Source organism: Carcharhinus amblyrhynchos, chromosome 33, assembly GCF_965287045.1.
Source record: "Carcharhinus amblyrhynchos chromosome 33, sCarAmb.v2.hapA, whole genome shotgun sequence".
In the NCBI taxonomy this organism is placed as follows: domain Eukaryota; kingdom Metazoa; phylum Chordata; class Chondrichthyes; order Carcharhiniformes; family Carcharhinidae; genus Carcharhinus; species Carcharhinus amblyrhynchos.
In genome coordinates this window covers 16,457,309-16,481,928 of record NC_137356.1, presented here as the reverse complement: position 1 = coordinate 16,481,928, position 24,620 = coordinate 16,457,309, and the positions used below count along the sequence as shown (strand labels likewise).

General features: G+C 46.1%; 2 protein-coding genes across 3 annotated transcripts in view; one reads left to right on the top strand and one right to left on the bottom strand.

Annotated features, from left to right (window-relative positions):
* Positions 1 to 5,397: 5,397 nt before the first annotated feature.
* nxnl1 (nucleoredoxin like 1) lies at positions 5,398 to 10,104 on the bottom strand. Its single transcript, XM_080216490.1, has 2 exons — positions 8,011 to 10,104; positions 5,398 to 5,674 (listed from the first exon to the last, which is right to left on the bottom strand). The coding sequence occupies exons 1-2, from the start codon at positions 8,334 to 8,336 to the stop codon at positions 5,401 to 5,403; spliced, it is 600 nt and encodes a 199-aa protein (XP_080072616.1). The 5' UTR covers positions 8,337 to 10,104; the 3' UTR covers positions 5,398 to 5,400.
* A 1,936-nt stretch (positions 10,105 to 12,040) lies between these two features.
* Positions 12,041 to 24,620, top strand: part of tecrb (trans-2,3-enoyl-CoA reductase b) — a 59,533-nt gene continuing 46,953 nt past the window's right edge. Inside the window, exon 1 of one of the 2 annotated variants that reach the window (XM_080216487.1) lies at positions 12,041 to 12,094. In XM_080216487.1, coding sequence (XP_080072613.1) covers positions 12,056 to 12,094 — 39 coding nt within the window. In that variant the 5' untranslated portion in view covers positions 12,041 to 12,055. Of the gene's footprint in view, positions 12,095 to 13,452; positions 13,575 to 24,620 lie in introns of those variants that run through there. The other variant, XM_080216488.1, reaches the window with a different exon arrangement.

The window sequence follows — 24,620 nt, the reverse complement described above, 5'->3', positions numbered from 1 at the left end:
ACAGCTCCTTCCAATTCCACTGCCCCTACCTGTTGCTGCTGAAGATTTAAATCAAGCTGCGCTGGGTTTTGCAGTCTGTCTCATTGCAGGAATGATGTGGAGATGCCGGCGTTGGACTGGGGGTAAAGAAGTCTCACAACATCAGGGTAAAGTCCAACAGGTTTATTTGGTAGCACAAGCTTTTGGAACGCTGTTCCTTCATCTGATTAGAATGTAAATTAGAATGTAAAGACTCACATTCTAATCAGTATTCTGTAAACCGAGTGTGTGCCTTTATATGCCCTGTTTGTGATCAGAACTCCCCACTCATCTGACGAAGGGACAGCGCTCCGAAAGCTTGTGGCGTTTACTATCAAATAAACCTGTTGGACTTTAACCTGGTGTTGTGAGACTTCTTACTGTCATTGCAGGAAATTCTCGGGCTCCCAGCAATGTCCCTTGGGTCACCCCGCTCTGTAATACTGCTCCCACCCTGACATTGATGTTTAAGTTCCTGCTTGTCCCTATTCCACAGCCTGTTAGGGTTGCAACCCTGCTAAAGTCAGTGCCGATGTTGTCAGACTTTTTACAAAGTCAGTGCCTTCAGAAGAGAGGGGTGGCGGGGGAGGAGAATGGAGGAGTAGCATTTCCCACAGCTATCCTTTCCTGCCTTTTCCTCCTCCCTCCTTCCGTCTCTCCTCCAAAATGGCTGAGCGGATAATGGATCAGCACTGATGATACAAGTCTGAGTCTCACACCTACCTGGTGCTTAATTGCAGCCAATTGTGCAAATAAGAGGATTTGAAGTAAAATTCTTGAAAGCTTTGCAGTTCACGGGCAAAGTTTATTTTATAGAATGGACAAAGTTTGAATGCCAATTCTGTGTTAACGGCTGATTGTGCCCTGATGTGTCCGTTATCCTAGCGATGCCTAGGAATTTTTGATGTTATTTAATATTTTCCATTTTCTGTGTTTGTATCGATTGTTTACTTTGCAATTTACGATAAATATTTTATACAAACTCAGCTCTCTCGTTTTTGTCGGTGTCTGTTGAGGGTAGCACAGGGACAGTGGACCCTGCATCACCCACAGCGCCCCTGTAATTAACATTGGACCAGCTAGCGGTGGGCACAACAATATTTGGCTCACAGGGATGATACCATCTAGTGTCTGTAAAACTTGGCATAATCAGGTGAGTTTGTTTATGCTCGGTAAAAGCAATGTGCGTTCATGGGGATGGCACTGCTGCTCCACAGCACCAGGGACCCGGGTTCAATTCTGGCCTTGATCACTGACTGTGTGGAGTTTTCCCCTCTATCTACACGGGTTTCCTTCCGGTGCTCCACTTTCCTCTCACACTCCAAAGACATACAGGTTAGGTTGATTGGCCATGCTAAATTGACCCTAGTGTCGGGGGGATCAGCAGGGTAAATGTGTAGGGTTACTGGGATAGGGTAAGGGTGGAATTGTGGTCGGTACAGACTTGATGGGCCGAATACCCTCCTTATGTACTGTAGGGATTCTATGATTCATACACAGGAACCCAGGTAAAGCATTCAAAAGTCCATAACACACAAGACCATGGACCCAGAGCAGGAAAATGGCATTAGGATAGGTGTGTGATAGCACAGACATGGTGGGCCAAAGGGCCTCCTTTTGTGTTGTAAGACTCTAAGCACTGGGGGGTGAGACATCTGGGACTGATGAGGTTGAAGAAATGAAAGTTTTGGGGGGGCAGGGCAGAGTGGTTAGCACTGCTGCCTCGCAGCGCCAGAGACCCGGGTTCGATTTCTGGAGTCTACATGTTCTCCCCATATCTGTGTGGGTTTCCTCCAGGTACCCTGGTTTCCTCCCACAGTCCAAAAAGACATGCTGGTTTTGGCGGATTGGCTGTGTCAAATTTCCCCTTGGTGTCCCAAGATGTGCGAGTTAGGGGGCTTAGCGAGGCATACATGGAGTTACGGGGATAGAGCTTGGCTAAGATGTTCTGTCGAGAGTTGATGCAGCGCTGATGGACTGACCTGCTTCCTTCTGCACTGTAAGCATTCTATGAATGGGGTTGACAGGTAACGTGTGGTCCTGGACTGGTTTTGATTCCAGGAGGGGCCAGGGGTGGGATGGGGAGGTGCTGGAATGGAATTACCCAGACTATTTTGTCGCTGTCTTGTCTCTTTTATTTATGTTCTTGCCCCACCCAGATTCTGGGGACAGGGCAGGGCGGGGGTTTGGGGTTGCTAACTGTGATTAGATTTATCCCTGGAAGTTTCATCATGTGACTTGCGCTCCAGACATTAGTTGGCCAACTCATCCATCCTTATGACGAATGGTCTTCCAACACCAGTTGGAAAGCAAAAAAATGCTCATTACCCAACTGGATGATGCTGTCTGTCAAACAGCCTTCCTTCCTCCCCATTTCCAATCTTTTAAATATGTGGTGAAGAGAAATATTCAAAGAAAATGACAAAACAAATCAATCTTTAAATGTCCAGCGGTGTTATCCCAGTTTGATCTGCATTTCCTGGAGACTCCTGGCCAATCCTAGAGAGTTGGCAACCCAGGGGGAAAGTACATTTTCCTAATCCTCGGATTTTGAATGATCCTGCATCCTTTTCACCCCTCTAGCAGTAGGCAAATGTAAATGAAAACAGTATGTAACAAAAGGAAAAAGTTGCATCAGATACAAGAAACTGTAAAAAGTTTATTTATTAGTCACAGGTAAGGCTTACATTAACGCTGGAATGAAGTTACTGTGAAATTCCCCTAGTCGCCACACTCCGGCGCCTATTTGGGTAACACTGAGGGAGAATTTAGCATAGCCAATGAACCCTAACCAGCACATCTTTCAGACTGTGGGAGGAAACCTACACAGACACGGACAACGTGCAGACTCCACACAGACAATGACCCAAGCTGGGAATCGAACCAGGGTCCCTGGCACTGTGTGGCTCCAGTGCTAATCACTGTGCTGTCCATGTGGTAGAATTGTTGATACAGAACCTTGTCTATATATTATGTCTGACTTTAGGAGTCTGCACCAAAATGAATTGCTTGTTCAGTGCCTGAGTTCTAGGCACCCACCACCCTCCATCTAAAAGATCTGTCTTGTACATCTCATTTCAACCTTGCCCTCACACCTTAAACCTGTGCCCCCTAGTAACTGACTCTTCCACCCTGGGAAACAGCTTCTGACTATTGATGGATGACTGAGCCAGTTTTGTATCCACCTTGCCAGCTCACCTCTGATCCCATGCAACTTCACCTTCTGCACCAGTCTACCATGAGGGACCTTGTCAAAGGCCTTACTGAAGTCCACATAGACAACATCCACTGCCCTACCTCATTAATTATCTTCATCACTTCCTCGAAAAACTCGATCTAGTGAGACATAACCTCCCCTTCACAAAACCACGTTGCATCTTGCTAATTCGTCCATTTATTTCCAAGTGGGAATAAATCCTGTCTCAAAGAATCCTCTTCAATAATTTCCCTACCACTGATGTAAGGCTCATTGGTCTGTAATTACCTGGATTATTCTTTAATGGTCGGTCTTGAAGTTTGGTAACATGGACAGATCAGGATGAATGGCAAGTGTTTACTAAATGTCAGTAACTTTGCATTCTATATTTGCTGTTAGTAGACCTCTGTTATAAAGTGTGGTTTGCACAGTGGTTGGCACTGCTGTTTCACAGCGCAAGGGACCCAGGTTCAATTCCTGGCTTGAGTCACTATCTCTGTGGAGTTTGCACCTTCTCCCCTTGTCTGTGTGGGTTTCCTCCGGGTGCTCCGGTTTCCTCCTTGAAAGAAGTGTTGGTTAGGGTGCATTGATCCGAATAGGCGATGGAGTGTGGCGACTAGGGGAATTTTCACAGCAACTTCATTGCAGTGTGAACGTAAGTGTGCTAATGTCTCTATAAATAAACTTTAATTTTCTCTCTGCGCCTGCGTGGCTTTCCTCTGGGTGCTCCAGTTTATACCCAAAGTCCAAAGATGTGCAGGTTAGCTGAATTGACCATGGTACATTGTTCCTTAGTCGAATCCTAGAAACCCTACAGTGCAGAAAGAGGCCATCTGGCCCATCGAGTCTGCACCGACCACAAACCCACCCAGGCCCTACCCCCATATCCCTACATGTTTACCCACTAATCCCTCTAACCTACGCTTTGTAGAACTCTAAGGGGCAATTTTTAGCATGCCCAATCAACCTAACCTGCACATCTTTGGACACATTTGGTGCCCCAAGATGTGTGTGTTAGATGGATTTGACATGCTAAATTGCTCCTCAATGACCCAAGATGTGTAGGTTAGGAGAATTAGCCATGGTAAATACATGGGGTTATAGGTATAGGGTGGTGGGTGATGCTGGGTAGGATGCTCTGTTGAAGGTGGTGCAGATTCAATGGGACGAATGGCCTCCTTCTTTACTGTAATGATTCTATTCTATGATTTAAGATTGTTTCAGGGTTAGACAATTACTACCTTGGTAGCTAATTCAAGCAAGCAATCATTCTCAGCAGCTCCTCACTCTAAACGCTCACACCCTGTACTTTTCATTCATTTCCTATTCACCTCATCATGAATAGTGCCAGTGGCTGCAGGAGACACCTCACATCTCACCATCAGAATCTCTTTTCCAGGTAATTGGGAAGAGATTGCAAAGGATAAGGCTCTATAAACACCTAATGGACAGATTCCAGTGTTATTATCCAGTTTGACGTCTTGTTGCTTCTTTCTTGATTAAGGTATAGTTTTATTTGTGAATAAATCTAGCTGGGCAGCTTAGCCTGCGTGCAGTAATCTGACGGTGTGTCTTTCTCCCCCATTTCTGAGGTGTCGGGAGATCACGTGTTCTCCAGTCCATGGGTGTTATTGGAGTTGGGCTTTGCTCGCGCATAGCAGGGAGGGGGAGAAAAGATTCTGGGGCAGGGGAAACTGTTTTGAAATGGGCTACAATCCCTACATATTTACCCACTGATCCCTCTAACCTGTGCTCTTAAGGGGCAATTTTTAGCACGGCCAATCAACCTAACCTGCACATCTTTGGACACATTTGGTGCCCCAAGATGTGTGGGTTAGACGGATTTAGGACAGAGATGAGGAAGAATGTGCGAAGTGTCTGATTGATGATGGCTAACACGAGGGGACATAGATTTAAATTAAGGGGTGGTAATTATAGGACGGATGTCAGGGGTAGGTTCTTTACTTAGAGGGTAGTAAGGGTGTGGAATGCCCTGCCTGGACTCGCCAACTTCAAGGGCGTTCAAATTGTCAGTGGATAGGCATATGGATAACATTGGAATAGTTTAGGTTAGAGGGTCATTAGATTGGTTCCACTGGTCGGCGCAACATCGAGGGCCGAAGGGCCTGTACTGTGCTGTAATGTTCTACGTTCTATGAAGCTCGCGCTGTAACGTGAAATGCTGCTCACTCCATTTCATGGGCTTTCTCCTTCTCATTCTTAATCCTGTACTTGAGCTGCCTTAGTGGGTCGGTCAGACTCTTCCAGGTCCAGTCCTCAAAGTCTTCTGCCAGCAGAAAATTCCTATCGATAACCTCAGATGCTTCCCACCAGTTCTTGAAACAATCCACTCCCATCATTGAGATCTCTGCCACTCCATTCCTTGTGATCAGGTCTCCATTGGGTTTCAGAACAACGACGCTAGGGATGACCGTGATGTTGTACTTCTTTCGTAACTCCCTGGGAAAATAAAATACAGAATCATAGAATCCCTTCACTGTGCTGTCCACTCCTGTACCTCTTAATTTAACATTGTCAGGAGGTTTAAGAGGTTTATGTTTTATCTTATTATCACAGTAGGGTAACAGGTCTCCACAGGGTAGATGCAGGGAGGACGTTCCTGATGGTGGGGGAGTCCAGAACCAGGCATCACAGTCTGGGAATTCAGGGTAGACCACACAGGATGGCGATGAGGCAACATTTCGTCACCCAAAGAGTGGTGAGCCTGTGGCATTCATTACCACAGGAAGTAGTTGATGCCAAAACATTGAATGTATTCAAGAGGCGGCTGGATATAGCACTTGGGGCGAATGGGATCAAAGGTTATGGGGGGGGAGCAGGATTAGGCTATTGAGTTGGATGATTGTGATGAATGGAGGAGCGGGCTCAAAGGGCCAAATGGCCTCCTTCTCCAATCTGCTATGTTTCTATGTAGATACACTGCTGGCTGTTATGGTGAGTCCTGTATCTATAGAATCCGTACAGTGCAGTAGGAGGCCATTCAGCCCATTGACTTAACTGTACCTTCAAAAGGGAGCGGAACTGGGGCAGAGATCACATCACGTGGACTGAGGTTTAAACCAGTTCTCCTTATAGTTGCATGATCCTCATGCTCTTAAATGTTCCTGTTTAATTCATTTTTATGAGTGTTTTGGGAATCTGTTTTAACAATGGTTTGTGGCAGAGAAATCTGTATTCTTACTTGTCTTTGTGTACTGGTGGTACAGTGATTAGCACTGCTGCCTCACAGTGCCAGGGACATGGATTCTATTCTGGCCTTAGGTCACTGTCTATGCGATGTCTGCACAGTCTCCCTGTGTCTATGTGGGTTTCCTGCCAGTTGTATGATGTGTGGGTTAGGCGCATTGGCCATGCTAAATTACTCCTTAGTGTAATGAAGATGTATATTCATTGAATCCCTATGGTGCAGAAGGAGCCCATTTGACCCATTAACGCTGCACTGGCGAACCCACCCAGGCCCTATTCCCGTAACCCAAATGTTTATCCTGCTAGTCCCCTTGACATGAAGGGGAAATTTTTTTATGGCCAACCAACCTAACCTGCATATCTTTGGATTGTAGGAAGTTATATTAAGTTGATCTCTCTCTACACCCTAGCTATGACTACAATCTGCACCCTCTCCTTTCCTTCCTCCCTATGTACTCTATGAGCGGTACGTTTTGTCCATATCACGCACAAGAAACAATACTTTTCACTGTACCCCAATACATGCGACAATAATAAATCACAAAAACCAGAGCACTGGAGGAAACCCACACAGATACGGGGAGAATGCGCAGAGTCCGCACAGACAGTGACCCAAGGCCAGAACTGAACCTGGCACTGTGAGGCATCAGTGCTAACCAGTGTGTCACCATGCCACCGTTGTAGCTTCAGTGGATTAGCTATGGTAAGATGCATGGGGATAGGTGGGGAGGGTGGGCCTGGCTATGGTGCTCTTTTCGAAAGTCAGTTCAGATTGGATAGGCTGAATGGCCTCCTTCTGTGCTGTAGGCCTGGATTAACATGTCAACCAAACCAGATAAGGATGACAGATTTCCTTCCCTAAAGCACATTAGTGAACCAGATGGGGTTTTTCCAATGGTTTCACAGACATGATGTGGAGATGCCGGCATTGGACTGGGGTAAACACAGTAAGAAGTCTCGCAACACCAGGTTAAAGTCCAACAGGTTTACTTGATAGTAAACTCACAAGCTTTCGGGGTTTGTCAGGTGTTGAGACTTCTTACTGTGTTCACAGACATCAGCAGATTCTTAATTCCAGATTTTTTTTATTTAGAGAATCATAGATCCCTACAGTGCAGAAAGAGGCCCATTGGCCCATCAAGTCTGCACCAAACACAATCCCACCCAGGCCATACCCCCATATCCCTACATATTTTACCCACTAATCCCTCTAACCTACACATCCATGGACACTAAGGGGCAATTTCTTAGTATGGCCAATCAACCTAACCCGCACATCTTTGGACTGTGGGAGGAAACTGAAGTACCCGGAGGAAACCCACGCAGACACGAGGAGAATGTGCAAACTCCATACAGACAGTGACCCGAGCCGGGAATGGAACCCAGGACCCTGGAGCTGTGAAGCAGCAGCGCTAACCCACTGTGCTACCGTGCCGCCCTATTGAATTCAAATTCTCCATGGCAGGATTCGAAGCCGGGTCCCCAGAATTTAAGCTGAGTTTCTGGAACAATTTAGTCTGGCGATAATGCCGAGAGACCATCGCCATGGCATTTTTTTCCCTAACCTTCCCTGACCCAGTGCGGTTTACCTTTTGTACACGTGGTGGAAAGGTAGGTAGAGCCACCTCCTGTGCAGCGTCCTGAGGTACTGCTGCTCCTTCTCCTCAGTTTGGTCCTGGGAGACGTACACCGGCACCAGCTGAGCTGCCCGCTCCACGTAAAACTCGTCCATCAGCCGGTTGGAGAAGTCCTGCAGCAGGGGGGCGAACTCCTGGCATTTCGGGCACTCCCTGGAGCCAAAGTAGAGCAGCACCAGCTTGTTGCGCACCTTCTTCTCCAGCTGCTGTGGGGTGTCCAGCTGGTCTCGGTCTCGGTTATTCACTATCAAGGTAACTCCGTTGAACAGGTCGACCATGGCACCCCCACCACCCCACAGCTGCCTCTGTCTCTAAATCAGATTTGCCCGACCAGGATTACTATCAGCCTTTGATTAAGCCTCATCAGTCCTCTCCTCCATGTGACCTCCTGCACACTTCCAGTGGAGCTCAACGTAAGCTCAAGGGTCACTTTGTATTCCAGCTGGGAATGTTTCTGCCTTGAGTTCAACAATTTCTGCTCACAAACATTTCTTCCAAGAGCTAGTTCGATTTAAAACATTTCCCACCGACCTCTCATGTCTTTACTTGCTCTGTTTACCATCCCATTTGGCCCACAGCATCTGTACCGACTGTAACAGAGAAGCTTATTCAGGCCTTATTCCCGTAACCCCACATATTTACACCATTAATCTCCCTAACCTACACATCTTGGGACACTACGGGCAAATTTACCATCGTCAATCAACCTGACCCGCACATCTTTGGATTATGGGAGGAAACTGGAGCACCCAGAGGAAACCCACGCAGACACAGGGAGAATGTGCAGACTCCGCACTGGCAGTGACCCAAAGCCAGGAATCGAACCCGGGTTGCTGGCGCTGTGAGGCAGCAGTGCTAACCACTGCGCCACCATGCTGCTCTAAGGCACATCATCACATCTCATCAACATATTCTTCCTTCCCCTCTGATTACAAGTTTCGGGTGATTTGAGTAGTGTTGTGATTCAGTTAGCTGAATCGGCAGTAAGAGAATAAACTAAGCACAGTTGAAATGGGAAAGCCATTAGAATGGTTGGTTGCTTGCTTTTAATGGCATTTCAACTGAAGGAAAGAACTTGCATTTATATAGCACCTTTTCATGATCTCAGGACATCCAAATGCACTTTGTAGCCAATGGAGTAATGCTAAAGTGTAAATAGTAATGGTGGGAAACAATGGAGCTAACTTACATAAAGGACAAAGAACAGTACAGCACAGGAACAGGCCCTTCGGCCCTCCAAGCCTGTGCTGGTCATATGCCTGCCTAAACTAAAACTGTACGCACTTACACAGAGTCCGTATCCTTCCATCCCTGACCTATTCATGTATTTGTCTAGTTTTAGCTTAAATGCCGCTATCGTACCTGCTCCCACCCCCTCCCCGGGCAGCACGTTCCAGACACTCACCACCCTCTGTGTAAAAAAACTTACCTTGCACATCTCCTCTAAACTTTTCCCCACGCACCTTATTCCTATGTCCCCGAGTATTTGACTTTTCTACCCTCGGAAAGTGCATCTGACTGTCCACTCTGTCCATGCCTCTCAGAATCTTGTAAACCTCTATCAGGTCACCCCCTCAACCTCCGTCGTTCCAGCGAGAACAAACCGAGTTTATCCAACCTCTCCTCATAGCTAATCCCTTCCAGACCAGGCAACATCCTGAGAAATGGATGTGAGAAATGGAAAAATGGGACTCTAAATTGGATCAGAGGAGAATCGATTGCCAATCAATTCAACTGAAAGCTGGGATGTGAATGGGACATAGAAACATTGACGCTAGGAGCAGGAGGAGGCCATTTGGCCCTTCGAGCCTCCTCTGCCATTCATCACGATCATGGCTGATTTACCGCCCGCTGCACCTGTATGCTTACCTTCAGCGACTGGTGCACAAGGACACCCAGGTCCCTCTGCACGCTCCCCTCTCCCAATTTACGCCCATTCAGGTAGTAATCTGCTGCTTTCTTGTTTTTGTTTCAAAATGAATGTCCTCACATTGGACAGCACTGTGGCGCAGTGGTTAGCACACAGCCTTACGGACCTGGATTCCACTCCCGGCTTGGGTCACTGTCTGTGTGGAGTTTGCACGTTCTCCCATTGTCTGTCTGTGTGTGTGTTTCCTCTGGGTGCCCCCCACAGCCCAAAGATACACAGTTTAGGTTGACTGGCCATGCTAAATTGCCCCTTAGTGTCCCAGGATGTGTATGTAAGGGGTAACTAACAGGGGAAATTTATGCAGTTTTGGAGATAGGGCGTGGGTGGGACTGTTGTTGGTGCAGACCTGATGGGTTGAATGGCCTCCTTCTGCACTGTAGGGATTCTATGACGATTTATCCAGATTATACTGCATCTGCTACTTATTTGCCCACTCACCCAACCTGTCCAGATCATTCTGAAGGATCTCTGCATCCCTGTCACAGTTCACCCTTCACCCAACTTGGTATCTTCTGCAAACTTTGAGATGTTACATTTTGTTCCCTCATCCAAATCATTAATATTTATTATGAATAGCTGGGCTCCCAGCCCTGTGGCATCCCACTAGTCACTGCCTGCCAATGTGAAAAGGACCCAGTAATTCCTACTCTTTGTTTCTTCTCTGCCAACCAGTTTTCTAGCCACCTCACTACACTTGCCCCAATCCCATGCGCTTTAATCTTGCACGATAATCTCTTATGCGGGACTTTGTCAAACGCTTTCTGGAAGTCCAAATATACCACATCGACTGGCTCCCCCTTGTCAACTCTACTAGTTACACCTTCAAAGAATTCCAACAGATTTGTCAAGTGTGATTTCCCCCTCACTGCCTCTGTCTGATCCTGCCACTGCTTTTTAAATGCTCCACTATAAAGTTCTTAAAGATGGATTTGAGGATTTTCCCCATTACCGATGTTAAGCTTACTGCTCTATAATTCCCTGTTTTCTTCTCTACCTCCCTTTTTGAATATTGCAGTGACATTAGCTACCCGCCAATCTGCAGCGCCTGTACCAGAGTCTGTCGAATCCTGGAAGATGAACATCCATTATTTCTCGAGCCACTTCTCGAGATTGAAATATTGGATTGTGACAAAGGATTGAGGTCTGCATCCGGCGCCTTCTGCAGTCAAACCTTTTGAGAAAGGGATTGGAGCCTCTGATGAAGTCCATTAGAACAGACTGGAGTCCAAGACTGTAATTTGAAACAAACCAAGCAGGAATGTGAACACATGGTTTGGCTTAAGAGCAGCAGCTGCAAAGTGAGTTTACGTTCTCTCCGGCATCTGTTGTCAATAAGGCTTCTGAATGAGAAGCTATGTTAAACTCTGGATTTGGGCTGGCAGGGAGCAGTTGGGTTAATATTGAAAGTGATGAATAACATGAACTGTGAATCGGAATGTATGGACGGCAAGAGAATGGTGAGTAATCTCTGTGAATCGGGACCATGATGTGGAGATGCCGGCGTTGGACCGGGGTAAATTCCTGTGGCGTTTACTGCCAAATAAACCTGTTGGACTTTAGCCTGGAGACTTCTAACAATCGGGACCACACAAGGAATCCTGTGGATATTGGGAGTGCAAAAGTACAGCATTGGAAATCCAAACTGATGATGATAGCTGAAATTGGCAAAGGAGAAGGAAAGTATCTTGCTCTGGTCAAATCTCTTGGACCCTCCAACCATCCTTCATTATCCCATTCACAAAGTGCCATGGGATTCTTTACATCCTCTGAAACAGCAAGTCTAGTGTCTCGGCACAATAGCTCATCTAAACGATGGCATCTCCAGCACTGTTTAGCGCTGCTTTCGAGTGTCAGTCGAGATTACCTGCTCAAATCCTGGATTAGATATCACAGAATTGTGATGGGGCAGAAGGCTGTTTGTGTCTGCACTACAATTAGAGCATGGGTGGGATTGTTATTGGTGCAACTCGGTGGGCTCCTTCTGCATGACGTGGAGATGTCGGCGTTGGGCTGGGGTGGACACAGTAAGGAGTCTCACACCACCAGCTTAAAGTCCAACAGGTTTAAATGGTTGCACGAGCTTTCAGAGCGCTGCCCCTTCATCAGGTGAGTGGCTACTTTACATCCATCGAAACAGGAACATAAGAACATAAGAAATAGGAGCAGGAGTAGGCCATCTAGCCCTTCGAGGCTGCCCCACCATTCAATAAGATCATGGCTGATCTGAAGTGGATCAGTTCCACTTTCCCGCTTTCTCCCCATAACCCTTAATTCCCCTGTCTATCAGAAATCTATCTACCCGTGACTTAAATATATTCAACAAGGTAGCCTCCGCTCAAGAGTCATTGTTCAAGCATGTTTTGTCTGTGTAGTGCGCAAGAAACAACACTGTATGTTAATACATGTGACAATAATAAATCAATTCTAGACTTGGATGACTATGTGGAGTTTGCATGTCTTGCCCGTATCTCTATGGGTTTCTTCCCACAATCCTAAATATGTACAGATTGGCTATGCTAAATTGCCTCTTCATTCCCCAAGATGTATAGGCTTGGCGGGGGTGGAATATGTAGGGTTATAGGGATAGATCCTGGGTGGGATGCTCAGTTGGAGAGTTGGTGCAGACTTGATGGGCCAAATGGCCTCCTTCTGCACTGCGGGGATTCTATGATTCCTAGTATGTGGAGATGCCGACTTTGGACTGGGAAGGGTGGGCACAGTAAGAAGTCTCACAGCACCAGGTTAAAGTGCAACAGATTTATTTTATCACGAGCTTTCGGAGCACTGCTCCTTCATCAGGTATCTTGCAATTGAGTCTATGTGTACCCTGTTTGTGTACCCAACTCTCCACTCAGTTGGAGGAGCAGCGCTCCAAAAGTTCCTGATACCAAATAGACATGTTGGACTTTAACCTGGAGTTGTGAGACCTCTTGTAATATACGAGGAAAATGGGGTTAGGATAGTTTGATGGCTGGTGCAGACATGATGGGCTGAAGGGCCTCTTTCTGTGCTGTGTGACTTCATGAGGGTTGCACACAGAAGCGGCCTGGAGATTGGTCTTCAGTTCCTGGAGTGTTGGTAAATCCCCTCCCTCCCTTTCAACCTGCAACATGAGGACAATTGGGATTGTTCACCTTCCATCTGGAGACCATCTTGCCTGGTCCTCTGGGGGGCCTTGCGGGCCAGGCTCGCTAAGCCCCGCCCACTCCCAGTTCCCGCCTTCTCCACAGCCCCGCCCACCGCTCAGCACCGCCCACTCCTTCAGTTCCCGTCCACTCGCTCAGCCCCGCTCTCTCCCTCTGCCCCGCCCACTCCCTTTAGCCCCGCCCACTCCCTCAGCTTCATTTTCCCCCCCCCCTCCCATTGGCTGGAAGGGGAGTCAGGACACTCGGTCGCCATTTGTCGAAGCCGGGTCCTTACCTGTTGCCGGGCGCTGATTGGCTGAGGCCGGTTGGCGGCCCCGCCTCTGTCACGTGAGCGGCTCGCGGGGTGAAGTTCGTTCAACGGTCGAAGGGGGAGGTGAAGAGAGTGAGTTCGGGGGTCGGCTGTCTCTTTTTCTGTGTCTGTCAAGATGAAGCATTATGAGGTGAGCGCCGAGCCGGGGCCTAATGGCATCACGGCGTCTCAGGACGGCGCTTTGAGAGCAGCCTCGGGGCTAGGTGGAGGGGGTGGGGGTTTTGTACCGTGCGTAACTTCAAATGTTGAGGGTTAAACACGGTGGCTGCCGGCACGGCCACCGCGGCGCAGGCGCAAACGTGCCGGCCACCGACGCTATGCACACTGCGCAGGCGAAGATCTTTGCCCGGGCCGCTCTGCGTATGCGTGTTCCCGGCATTTTTTTCCCGAGATGGATCAGCACCTACTTGGGGTTTCAGGGCCCTGGGAGGATCACTAATGCAGTGATGTGTGGGCCAACCATTAAAATGCAGCTCAAATTCTTAATAGCTCATGAAATGCAACCTCAGATTCCGTCAGCTTCGCCTTGGAGCATGCATTAGGAAATCTGTTATGTTTCACTCACTATCTGTCTAACATGGAATCCCTACAGTGCAGAAGGAGGTCATTCACCCTGAAACCAATGACCAAGTGTAAAATTCTTTGGAGGAAGAAATTACGTTGGATCCATGGTTCCCAAAGTTCTCCACCTCTCGGGGGTGAGGGGTTTTGGCCACATCTCTTATCTGGGTCTTTCCGAGAGCTTGCATTTCTATAGCACCTTTTACGGACCCAGATCGTCCTAAAGTTTTGCTGTCAATGGACTAATTCTGAAATATTGTTGTAATGTAGGAAACCCGATACACAGTAAGCTCCCACGTACAGCATGTGACCAGATGGTCTGTTTTGGTGATGTCGGTGGAATAGGCCACAACTTCACGGGAGTTCTCCCCTCTTCAGACGGTGCCAATGCTGGCCGGTCCCCAATCACTCACCCAAGTTGCCTTTCATCATGCGGGAGTCTTGATTATGCACATCAGCTGGCTGTTTGACAAAGGAAGACCTTGTAAATGAACCTTATCTTGTTGTTCTGCTCTGCCAAGCTCCCATTTTTCTATCAGCCTGTGAAAGAAAGAAAGGTGTTGATAACATAAGGGCAAAACGCAGTGGATGCTGGAACAAAAACAAAAAATCTCAGCAGGTCTGACAGCACCTGTTGAGTTCTGACGAAAGGTTCATCCAGACCCGAAGCTTTGGCTGTATTCTCTCTCCACAGATGCTGCCAGACCTGAAATTTTCCAGCATTTTCTGCTGATGTTTCTAAAGTTGATTTTTGTGGGTTTTTTTTATGGTCAATGAAGTTTTTTTTTTGCAAGCTTAGTTACTGTCGCAGTGTAGGAAAATGAGGCAGCCGATTTGTGTACAGTAGGAGCTCACAAACTGTAGTGTGGTAATGGCTGGAAAATCTGTAATGCAGGTAAAATGGATGAATGTTAGGCAGGAAACCACCACTCGAACTGCCCTGCTTGAAAATTGCCATAGGATCTTTATGCCCACATGAAGGTATTTAGGCCCTTCATTTAACGTCACATCCAAAATAAAGCACCTCTGACATCAACATTCTGGGGTTACCATTGACCACCAACTGAACTTGACAAGCCAAATAAATATTGTGACTACGAGCTACGGGGCAGCATGCTGGCACAGTGGTTAGCACTGCTGCCTCACAGTGCCAGGGACCTGGGTTCGATTCCTGGCTTGGGTCACTGTCTGTGTGGAGTTTGCTCCAGGTGCTCTGGTTTCCTTCCACATTCTGAAAGACATGCTGGTTAGATACATTGACCCGAAACAGACGCCAGAGTGTGGTGACTAGGGGATTTTCACAGTAACTTCATTGCAGTGTTAATGTAAGCCTTAGTTGTGACTGTAATAAATAAACTCAAATTTCAGAATAGGTCCGAGAATTTCTGTCAAGAGTAACTCAACTCCTGACTCCCCAAAGCTTGTTCACTATCTACAAAGCACAATTCGGGAGTGCAATGGATACCACAATCTAGGTCGTAACCATCTACAGGATGCACTGCAGCAGCTCACCAAGGCTCCTTTGGCAGCACCTTCCAAACCCACGACCTCTACCATTTAGAATGAAAGGGGCGGCAGACAACTGGGAACATCACCAAGTTTCCCTCCAAGCTTCTCTATTATCCTGACCAAGAACTATATCACCGTTACTTTGCTGTCACTGGGTCAAAATCCTGGAAATCCCTCCCTAACGACGCTGTGGGTGTACCTATGTCCCATGGAGTGCAGCAGTTCAAGAAGGCAGCTCACCGTCACCTTCTTGAGGACAATGAGAGATGGGCAATAAATGCTGGCCTAAACAGTGATGCCCACACCCTGTGAAAGAATATTTTAAAAAATATCTGCCTAATGCAGTGATTCAAATGGGAAAGTAATTGTTTTTAACTATTATTCTTCCCTCAACCACTGTTACTAAAAAGTTACCCGCAGCATTCACTGATTGGGAGTTGCTGCTGGGGTGTTGATGATTTGGATGGTCAGTGAAAACCTGCAGTCTGGAGATTTGTGCAGTTGTTCAGGTTTGGGCCATTCATTCTTCGTACTTGAAGTCACTGCTGCATATGTTAATATGTAGATCTAGAAATATTGGCTGCCAGGAATCCTGATTATTATGTCCCCATCCATCAATATTGGCATTAATCTGTCGACAGAAATTAAAACAATGTTCATAGAAACCATGGATCCTGAACTTCTTAACTCTCAGACCACAATCAATAAGGATAGACAACAACACCTCCTCCATGCTTATCCTCCACACTGGTGCCCCACAAGGCTGTGTTCTCACTTCAGAAAAGCAGCCAGCATAATTAACCCTGGACATGTTCTCTTCCACATTCCTTCAGGGAAAAAGATGCAAAAGTCTGAAGTCATGTACCAACCGACTCTAGAACAGCTTCTTCCCTGCTGCTGTCAGACTTTTGAATGGACCTACCTTGCATTAAGTTGATCTTTCTCTACACCCTAGCTATGGTGTAACACTACATCCTGCACTCTCTCGTTTCCTTCTCTATGTTTTGTCTGTATAGTGCACAAGAAACAACTCTTTTGACTATATGTTAATACATGTGACAATAATAAATCAAATCAAAGAATCACTACAGTACAGAAGGAGGCCGTTCAGCCTATCGAGTCTGACCAGCTTTTTACCATTTATATAGATGATCTGGAGGAGGGAACCGAGTGTAGGGTGTCGAAATTTGCTGATGACACCAAGATTGGGGGAACGGCAAATTGTGCGGAGGGTGTGGAGAGTCTGCAGAAGGATCTAGATAGGCTGGGCGAATGGGCCAGGAAACGGCAAATGGAATTTAATGTTGGCAAGTGTGAGGTGGTCCACTTTGGTAGGAAGAATGGTAGGAAGGACTATTACTTACGGGGCGAAAAACTGCAGCAGGCGACGGTGCAGAGGGACCTCGGGGTCCTTGTGCATGAGTCGCAAAAACCCAGCTTGCAGGTGCAGCAGGTGGTCAGGAAGGCAAATGGGATGCTGGCCTTCATAGCGAGGAGGATTGAATATAAAAGTAGGGAGGTCTTGCTGCAGCTGCATAGGGCATTGGTGAGGCCGCAGCTGGAGTACTGTGTGCAGTTTTGGGCGCCGCACCTGCGCAAAGATATTTTGGCCTTGGAGGGAGTGCAGAGGAGGTTTACTAGGCTGATACCGGAGTTGAGGGGGTTGAGCTATGAGGAGAGGCTGCATAAACTAGGCTTGTACTCGTTGGAGTTTAGAAGAATGAGGGGAGATCTCATTGAGACGTATAAGATGATGAATGGGATGGATAGGATAGAGGTGGAGAGACTCTTCCCGCTCAAAAAAGACAGTAGGACTAGGGGGCACAGCCTCAAGATAAAGGGGGGGCAGTTTAGAACGGAGTTGAGGAGGAACTTCTTCACTCAAAGGGTGGTGAATCTCTGGAATTCTCTGCCCGTTGAAGTGGTGGAGGCTGCCTCGCTAAATATTTTTAAGAGCGGGTTGATGGGTTTTTGATAAGAGAGGGGATTAAGGGTTATGGGGAGAGGGCGGGAAGGTGGAACTGAGCCACGACAGATCAGCCATGATCTTATTGAATGGTGGGGCAGGCTCGAAGGGCTAGATGGCCTACTCCTGCTCCTATTTCTTATGTTCTTATTTGATGGGCTGAGGGCCTCCTTCTGCATGGTGGGGATTTGGCGAAGATGGTTATAATTTCTGATCTGCAGTGTTTAAAGTTTATTTAATAGTGTCACAAGTAGCCTTACTAATCACGACAATGAAGTTATTGTGAAAATTCCGTAGTTGCTACACTCCAGTGCCTGTTTGGGTACGCTGAGGGAGAATTTACCATGGCCAGTGCACCTAACCAGCACATCTTTCAGACTGTGGGAGAAAACAGGAGTACCTGGAGGAAACTCATGCAAACACAGGGAGACTCTGCACAGGCAGTGACCCAAGACAGGAATTGAACCTGAGAGCTAGAGCTGTGAGGTGGCAGTGCTCACCACTGTGCATCCCAATTTGTATGTCTACTTTCACTGTGTCTGAGGGATTTGTTTATCATGATGAGGGATAGTAAAGCTGGGAATCAAACACTTTCCAAGTACTGTGCCCAAAATCATAGAGAACTTAAGGAGGCCATTTGGCCTACTGTGTTGGTACCATGCTTTGAAAGAGTTTGTAATTAGTTTCACTCCCCGATATATTTTTTCTCCCTAGCACTGCGTGTGTTTCTTTTTCAAGTGGATATTCAATTTGCTTGTGAAATCTATTATTGAATCTGCATTCATTATTCTTTCAGATAGCACAATCTGGGTCATGACAGCTCACTGTCTTTTCAAAAAATGGTTCTCTTCATCTCCTTTTGCAAATTATATTAAATCCATTGTTCTCCTGTGACTGTAGATAGGTGACCCATTTCTCCAGCCCTCAGAAGTTATGTTTTTGCACATATTTGGCATATAAGTTGACTCCCTCAGCCCCTTAGGGGCGGCAAAGTGGTTAGCACTGCTGCCTCCCAGCTCCAAGGACCTGGCTTTGATTCCTGACTTGGGTCACTGTCTGTGTAGTCTGCATGTTCTCCCTGTGTCTGCGTGGGTTTCCTCCGGGTGCTCTGGTTTTCTCCTGCAGTTGGAAAGGTATGCTGGTTAGGTGCATTGGCCACTCTAAATTCTCCCTCATTGTGCCCGAACAGGTGCTGAAGTGTGGTGACTGGGAGATTTTCACAGTAACTTCATTGCATGTTAATGTAAGCCTACTTGTGACTATTTTCAACCATGCATGCTAGTCTCACTTTTCTAGTAAGACTGAATTTTCATCCCACAATGCACATTTTACCAGCCTTCTAAGTGATTGCAAGGAATTAAGTTGATGATACGGCTTGTATTATAAAAATGTGTGGGAGCAGAACCCCCTCAGTCCTCCCCACGTGGCGATAGATGAACTGAATTTGAGTTTTCTGATAAGACACAGGAAGCTGGTTTCAAATTAAAAGTTGTAATATTTTGCTAATGCATCATTCAATTCAATTTTTTAAAAAACCTAGAATTAAAAATCTAATGAGGTCATTGTTGTCTTAAAAAAACTATCTGGTTTACTAATGTCCCTTTAGGGAAGAAAATCTGCCATCCTAAACTGGTCTGGCCTACTTGTGATTCCAGACCCACAGCAACTACCCTCTGAAATAGCCTGCAAGCCACTCGAGGGAATTAGGGATGGGCAATAAAGGCTGGCCCAGCCAGCCACACGTATCCCGCAAAATAATTTTGAAAAATTAACCACAAAACAAATCTTTGGGGTCCATTGACATCAATAGGACCCTGTTTCCTTTCTGCTCTGTGCTCATGGTTGAGAGTGTTTATTTGGGGTCAGGCGGAATCAAAGTACTTCTGATATTGTCTGTATGACAGTTATGTTGCCTGGTCCTTGGGATAGTCTGGGCGTCTTATTTGGAGGTGGGGGCAAGATGTTGGAGTGTCTCGCTGTTCGCAATCCTCACAGAATGACAATCTATTCCTGTAGTGTTTCACTTTGTGCTCGTCCACAATGCCATTGTTGGGGTCAAGTTGGGTGGGGTAGGGGTTGGGGTGAGGAAGCTATAAATACATACCATGTCCAGTCATTGTAGAGGCACAGTTAACCTGGCAAGTAGAATGCTGAGTTCTTTATAACTAAGCCAGTGACCTATCAGAAGTGTGAAACATGAAGTTGCTTGTAAGACTGATCACAAAGCTGTCAGTGTGTTGTGAAAATCCAACTGGCTCAATTTCCTTTAGGGAAGGAAGCCTGACATCCTTACCCAGTCTGAGCTTGTATGTAACTAGAGTCTTTTCTGGCCAGGCCAGCCAACTATTAAAACAGGTGGCTTATTGCCACCTTCTCGGGTAACTAGGGATAGGCAATAAATATTAAATAAATTAACAAACTAAACCCAGCCCATCATTCTAAATTGAGGAACACAGTGCAGTCAGCTGACCTTCCAGAGCATCAACTAGTATTTAAGCACAGCTTATACACTGTAATGTTGGACTGCAGTTTGAGTAATGTGCTCTACTCTGACGACTGAGGGGCAGAGGAACTTAACCAAGCCCTGGACACAGAGGAAAACCACACGCGACTGATTTCATATCGAGCACAAAGTCCTGAGAACACATTTTCCTTTGGTTGTAGGAGATGGGATCTCTTTATAACTGTCTCTGAAGGCAGCTCAGTGAATGGCTCTCTTGTCTCCAGTTAGAAAGTACCGGACTTGAGCCGAATTCTGGAGTGTGTAATCCAGACTAACGCTCCTAGTCCAGTACTGAAGGAGTGCTGCACTGTTGGCAGTGATGCTTTTTGGATGAGATGTTAAACCAAGGCCTAAATATCCCTTCAGCTGGATGTAAAGAGAAAACAGCCTTGAAAAAGTGTTACAGAATTCTTACAGTGCAGGAGGGGGTCATTGAGACCATCAAGTATGTTTTATGCATTCCCAGTGTAATCTCTCAGCTCATAAAGGGAAATATTTCAAATGCTTTCTTGACTACTTTATCTCCCTGTTCAGCCACTGTCAGGTATCCATGGTCATGTACTCCAAGGTGTGTCAGTTCCTCTATGCCTCTGTATCCTAGCTTTCTTTGTACACACCCTTGCCTCATTACGATTTCCCAAATGCATTACCTCACACTTCTCTGAATTGAATTCTGTTGCCACTGTTCCACCCACATGACTACACCTTGCTGCAGGCTACAGTTTTCATCATTACCAACCACACAACCAGCTCTGATATTGTCTGAAAACTTTTTCACACCCTCCCTGCACAAGTCCAAATGATTGATTATATATCACAAAAACAAGGGGAGCTTGTATAAAGCCCTGGAACACCATTGGAAACAGCGTTCCAGTGTCAAAAGCACACATCGAAAATTATATCCTTTGCTTCCTGCCTCTGAGGATTCAACTTTCCCTATTGTACCTATGGGCTTTTACTTTCATGACTAGTCCATAGGCACCTTAACAGAAGTCTTTCTGAAATCCATATCAATGATAACCATTGGTGTCACAGTGGTTAGCACTGCTGCCTCACAGCTGGGTTCAATTCTAGCCTTGGGTAACAGTAGAATTTATACATTCTCCCTGTGTCTGCATGGGTTTCCTTCAGGTGCTCTGGTTTCCTCCTACAGTCCAAATATGTGCGAATTAGGATGATTGGCCATGGTAAATTGCCCCCTGGGGGGGGATTAGGTGGGCCTGGGTGGGATTGTTGTCGATGCAGGCTCAATGAGCCGGATGGCCCCCATCTGCGCTTTAGGTATTCTGTGAACTGCAGGAGATCTTTGGCACAGTAGTTGTACACCTACATTAGACCAGAAGCTCCAGATTCAAGTTCAATGCCAGGGCTTGTTGGCTTGGGGAAGAATGAGCATAACCAGTTTAACTGGTTCATAATCAGCTTGAAAATCCTTTCACCACTTCCCCATTATTTCCACCCTAAGTGAATAAGATTAAATAATTTAATACATGCCAAATATTTCAAAACGAGGTGTAGAAAATGCTTAATCAAGTTCAAATGTTTACAAAAAAAATTATTTACAGTTTGGACACTTGGCACAGCTCTCACAGTCGATGTTGTGAGCAATCAGCACACGCCTCACTTCACTTGCTCTTGCTTTATGCAGTTAAGACCCAAGCCAAAAACTCCAAGGTGTTTTATCAAACCACTTATAGGGTTTCCACCCCTATAATTTTTTTCCTACGGTTTGACTGAAGTGACAGGTGCACAGTATGCCAGTACTGTATCTTTAAGAAATAATGTAATCATGATTCTCTGCAGGATGTTTCTGAGTATAATTCCTAACAGCTAGCTATCTATGTTGTTCCAAGTTGAACACCATCCCACAGCCATGCAGCCTTCTTCAGACTTGGCACAGAAACAAGTATGCTCATGTGATGCTGGATTTGCAGCTTTTAACCCAAATGTGAATTGGTTCTATAAATGTTGGATCAAAACTCCGAGGCTACCCAGTCTTGGAATTTTCCGCAAGTGTCTGGGGGGAGAGAGAGAGGGAGAGACACTGCCTTCTACACAGCTTCTGGCAGCAACTGAGGGAAAAAAACCTAAAAACTGGACTTTGGTGTGAAACATAGTTGTCCCTAGCCACATGACAGAATTTGTCAATCAAGTTCCACTCAGCTATCCCAGGGGAATATGTTAAATCCATGAATACTGCATTAACCCAGTATTGAATTAATTTTTCAATTATTTAATTATACTGCTTCAGTAATAATAAAGGACATCGGCTGCAAACAACTTGGTGCCAACAAATTGCCAAGGACTGTAGAAACATCCTGCAGAGAAACATGACTTCAATGTATTTCTTAAAGACACGGTGCCTCTCACTGTGCGTTTTCAGTCACTTCAGTCAAACCAGTAGGAGAAAAACTATAGGGATGGAATTCAGCAGAATGTGGCAACCCTGCGCATGGGGCAACGGTCGATAAAATGTCTGGTGGACTTCGTGGCTCCCAGGCTGCAGTTGTCTTACTGCTGTACAACTCAATGCAATACTCTCATCAATCCTCCTTGTTCCCTCAAAAAATACAGTCAGACACGACCTCCCCTTAATAAATCCTTCAAGACTGTTTTTGATTAACCCATAACTTTCCAAATATTTATACTGTCTGTCGGAACTTTTCCCAGTAATTTTCCCACAATTGAAGTTGGGTTGACTGGCCTGTGATTACTTGGTCTATCTCTTTCTCCCTGTTTAAATAGCATTAACAGTTGATGGTCAGAGACTCTGCTATTTCTTCTCTAGCTTCCTTTAACGGCCAAGAATTTGTTTTTTCTTTTGTCTGGGCTTTATCCAATTTCAAAGATGTTAAACCCCTTAACACTCCCTTGTCGCTATGTTAATTTAATATATCTGACCCTTTTCTCTGATTGCAATGTCTGTATTGCCCCACTTGCAGCATTTACGTGACTGGCCTGATTAATGGTATGACTCTGACCAGTTTTCCCCTTGGTTCCCATTGTCTTCAGTTTGCTCGGGTGTCTTGGACTCGTCGTTTGGTCAAATGCTGCCTTGATGTTGAGGCCAGTCACTCTCCTCACCTGATTTATCCGAATACTGAATGAAAGCTTCCCTTTCTCTTGCAATTCCAAATTAGCTTTGAATTGTCCACATTAGGAAGGATGCAAACCAAAAGAGAAAATGCTGGAAAATCTCAGCAGGCCTGGCAGCATCTGTAAGAAGAGAAAAGAGCTGACGTTTCAAGTCCACATGACCCTTTGTCAAGCGTTTTCTCTTTGGGTTTCAAATTCCAGCATCCGCAGTAAGTTGATTTTTATCAGGAAGGATGCATGTCGGCTTCCCTTTCTGTGGTGTGTTGCCTCCATTCGACTGGGATAAGGGGCGTAGGGCTGCAGTTGACCTTGGTGTGTTTTTTGTCATGGGAATGATTGCCGGACAGTTGCCATTTGATCTTCCAAACGCAGAACCTTCTCAGTGGTGAGGACCGGGATGTGATGTGGCTGTGAAGGGACAGTCTGTCAACAGAAGTTGGCAAGGCTTGGACTACTTGGCTATATCAGTAACTGCCCCTGTGCCTCAACAAGGGAGTCATTGTCTTCATCTTCATCAAGAGAGGTGGTCAACTTAGAGAGAAGGTTGGGAGGGCGAGCTGGGGTAGTTGCAAGTATGTATCGGTAACTGGCAAAGCAATGATATTTTGTATTTGAGTTGGAAAATTAGCTTATTTTAGTTGCATTTACATCTGAGCCAGAAGTGGGTTCATCTGTTTCCAGATTTGTGCACATTGGGTGTGAGAATGTTGAGGATGTATTGTATTTTCAGAGGGTTCCTCCCCTTCCACTTAAAATCAGTTCCTCCCCTTCCACTTAAAGGCAGTGAAGATTGCGGCAATAGAGGAAGGAAAAGATGTTGGCCAAGTTCACATTTTATCAATCATTTATCCTGAGCGTGAGGATGATTGTGGCACTTTTTCAATTACATAATAGTGAATATATGTGAGAAAATATAATTGTGTGATTCTTTTTCCTCTGTTTCGGAAAGTCTAACGAGAGACCTGCTTCCGTGGCAGAAGCCTGCTGCTTTATTTGAAGTGGTTGGTCAACCCTTCATTGACTGATTTATTTTTGTGTGTTTTTATTGTGCCTCTGCTGAAGTTTTAGTGCCCTCACCACCCATACGACCAACCGAGTTATTCTCTTCTCACATAGACTGTGTCCCACTCGTTTAGCTTTTGCCTCGGTTGCTGCTGTAGTCTCCACTAATACGCATTACAGCTAGAATCAACCAACACTGGCTAGAACTCACTGGTTACCTTGTATAAGCCTATGGCCCTGTATATTAGCTAATCACAATACTCCCTTGTTAAAAGGTAAAATAACAAAAGGGGCTAGGATTGCGAGGAGAGATTAGAGAAATCTCTTTTTCAGCTTTGACAGCAATTGGCTGTGACATAATAAACCATATCCAAAAGATAACTGAGAACTCTGAATTCCTTCAGTCCTGGCCACATGCCTATCTCCTAGTTCTTTCATCCCCTCCCTTGGCAGACCAGGCAAGAGTTGCCTTGGCCCTAAACTCTGGAATTCTCTCCTTGAACCTCCCAGCTCCTTTGTAAGATGTGCAGATTAGCTGC

Excerpts from the sequence above, each read along its gene's own strand:
- nxnl1 (XM_080216490.1), bottom strand. The coding sequence starts at position 8,336 with ATGGTCGACCTGTTCAACGGAGTTACCTTGATAGTGAATAACCGAGAC. Across the intron at positions 5,675-8,010 it reads TTCCACCACGTGTACAAAAG|GGAGTTACGAAAGAAGTACA; the intron begins GTAAACCGCACT and ends TTATTTTCCCAG.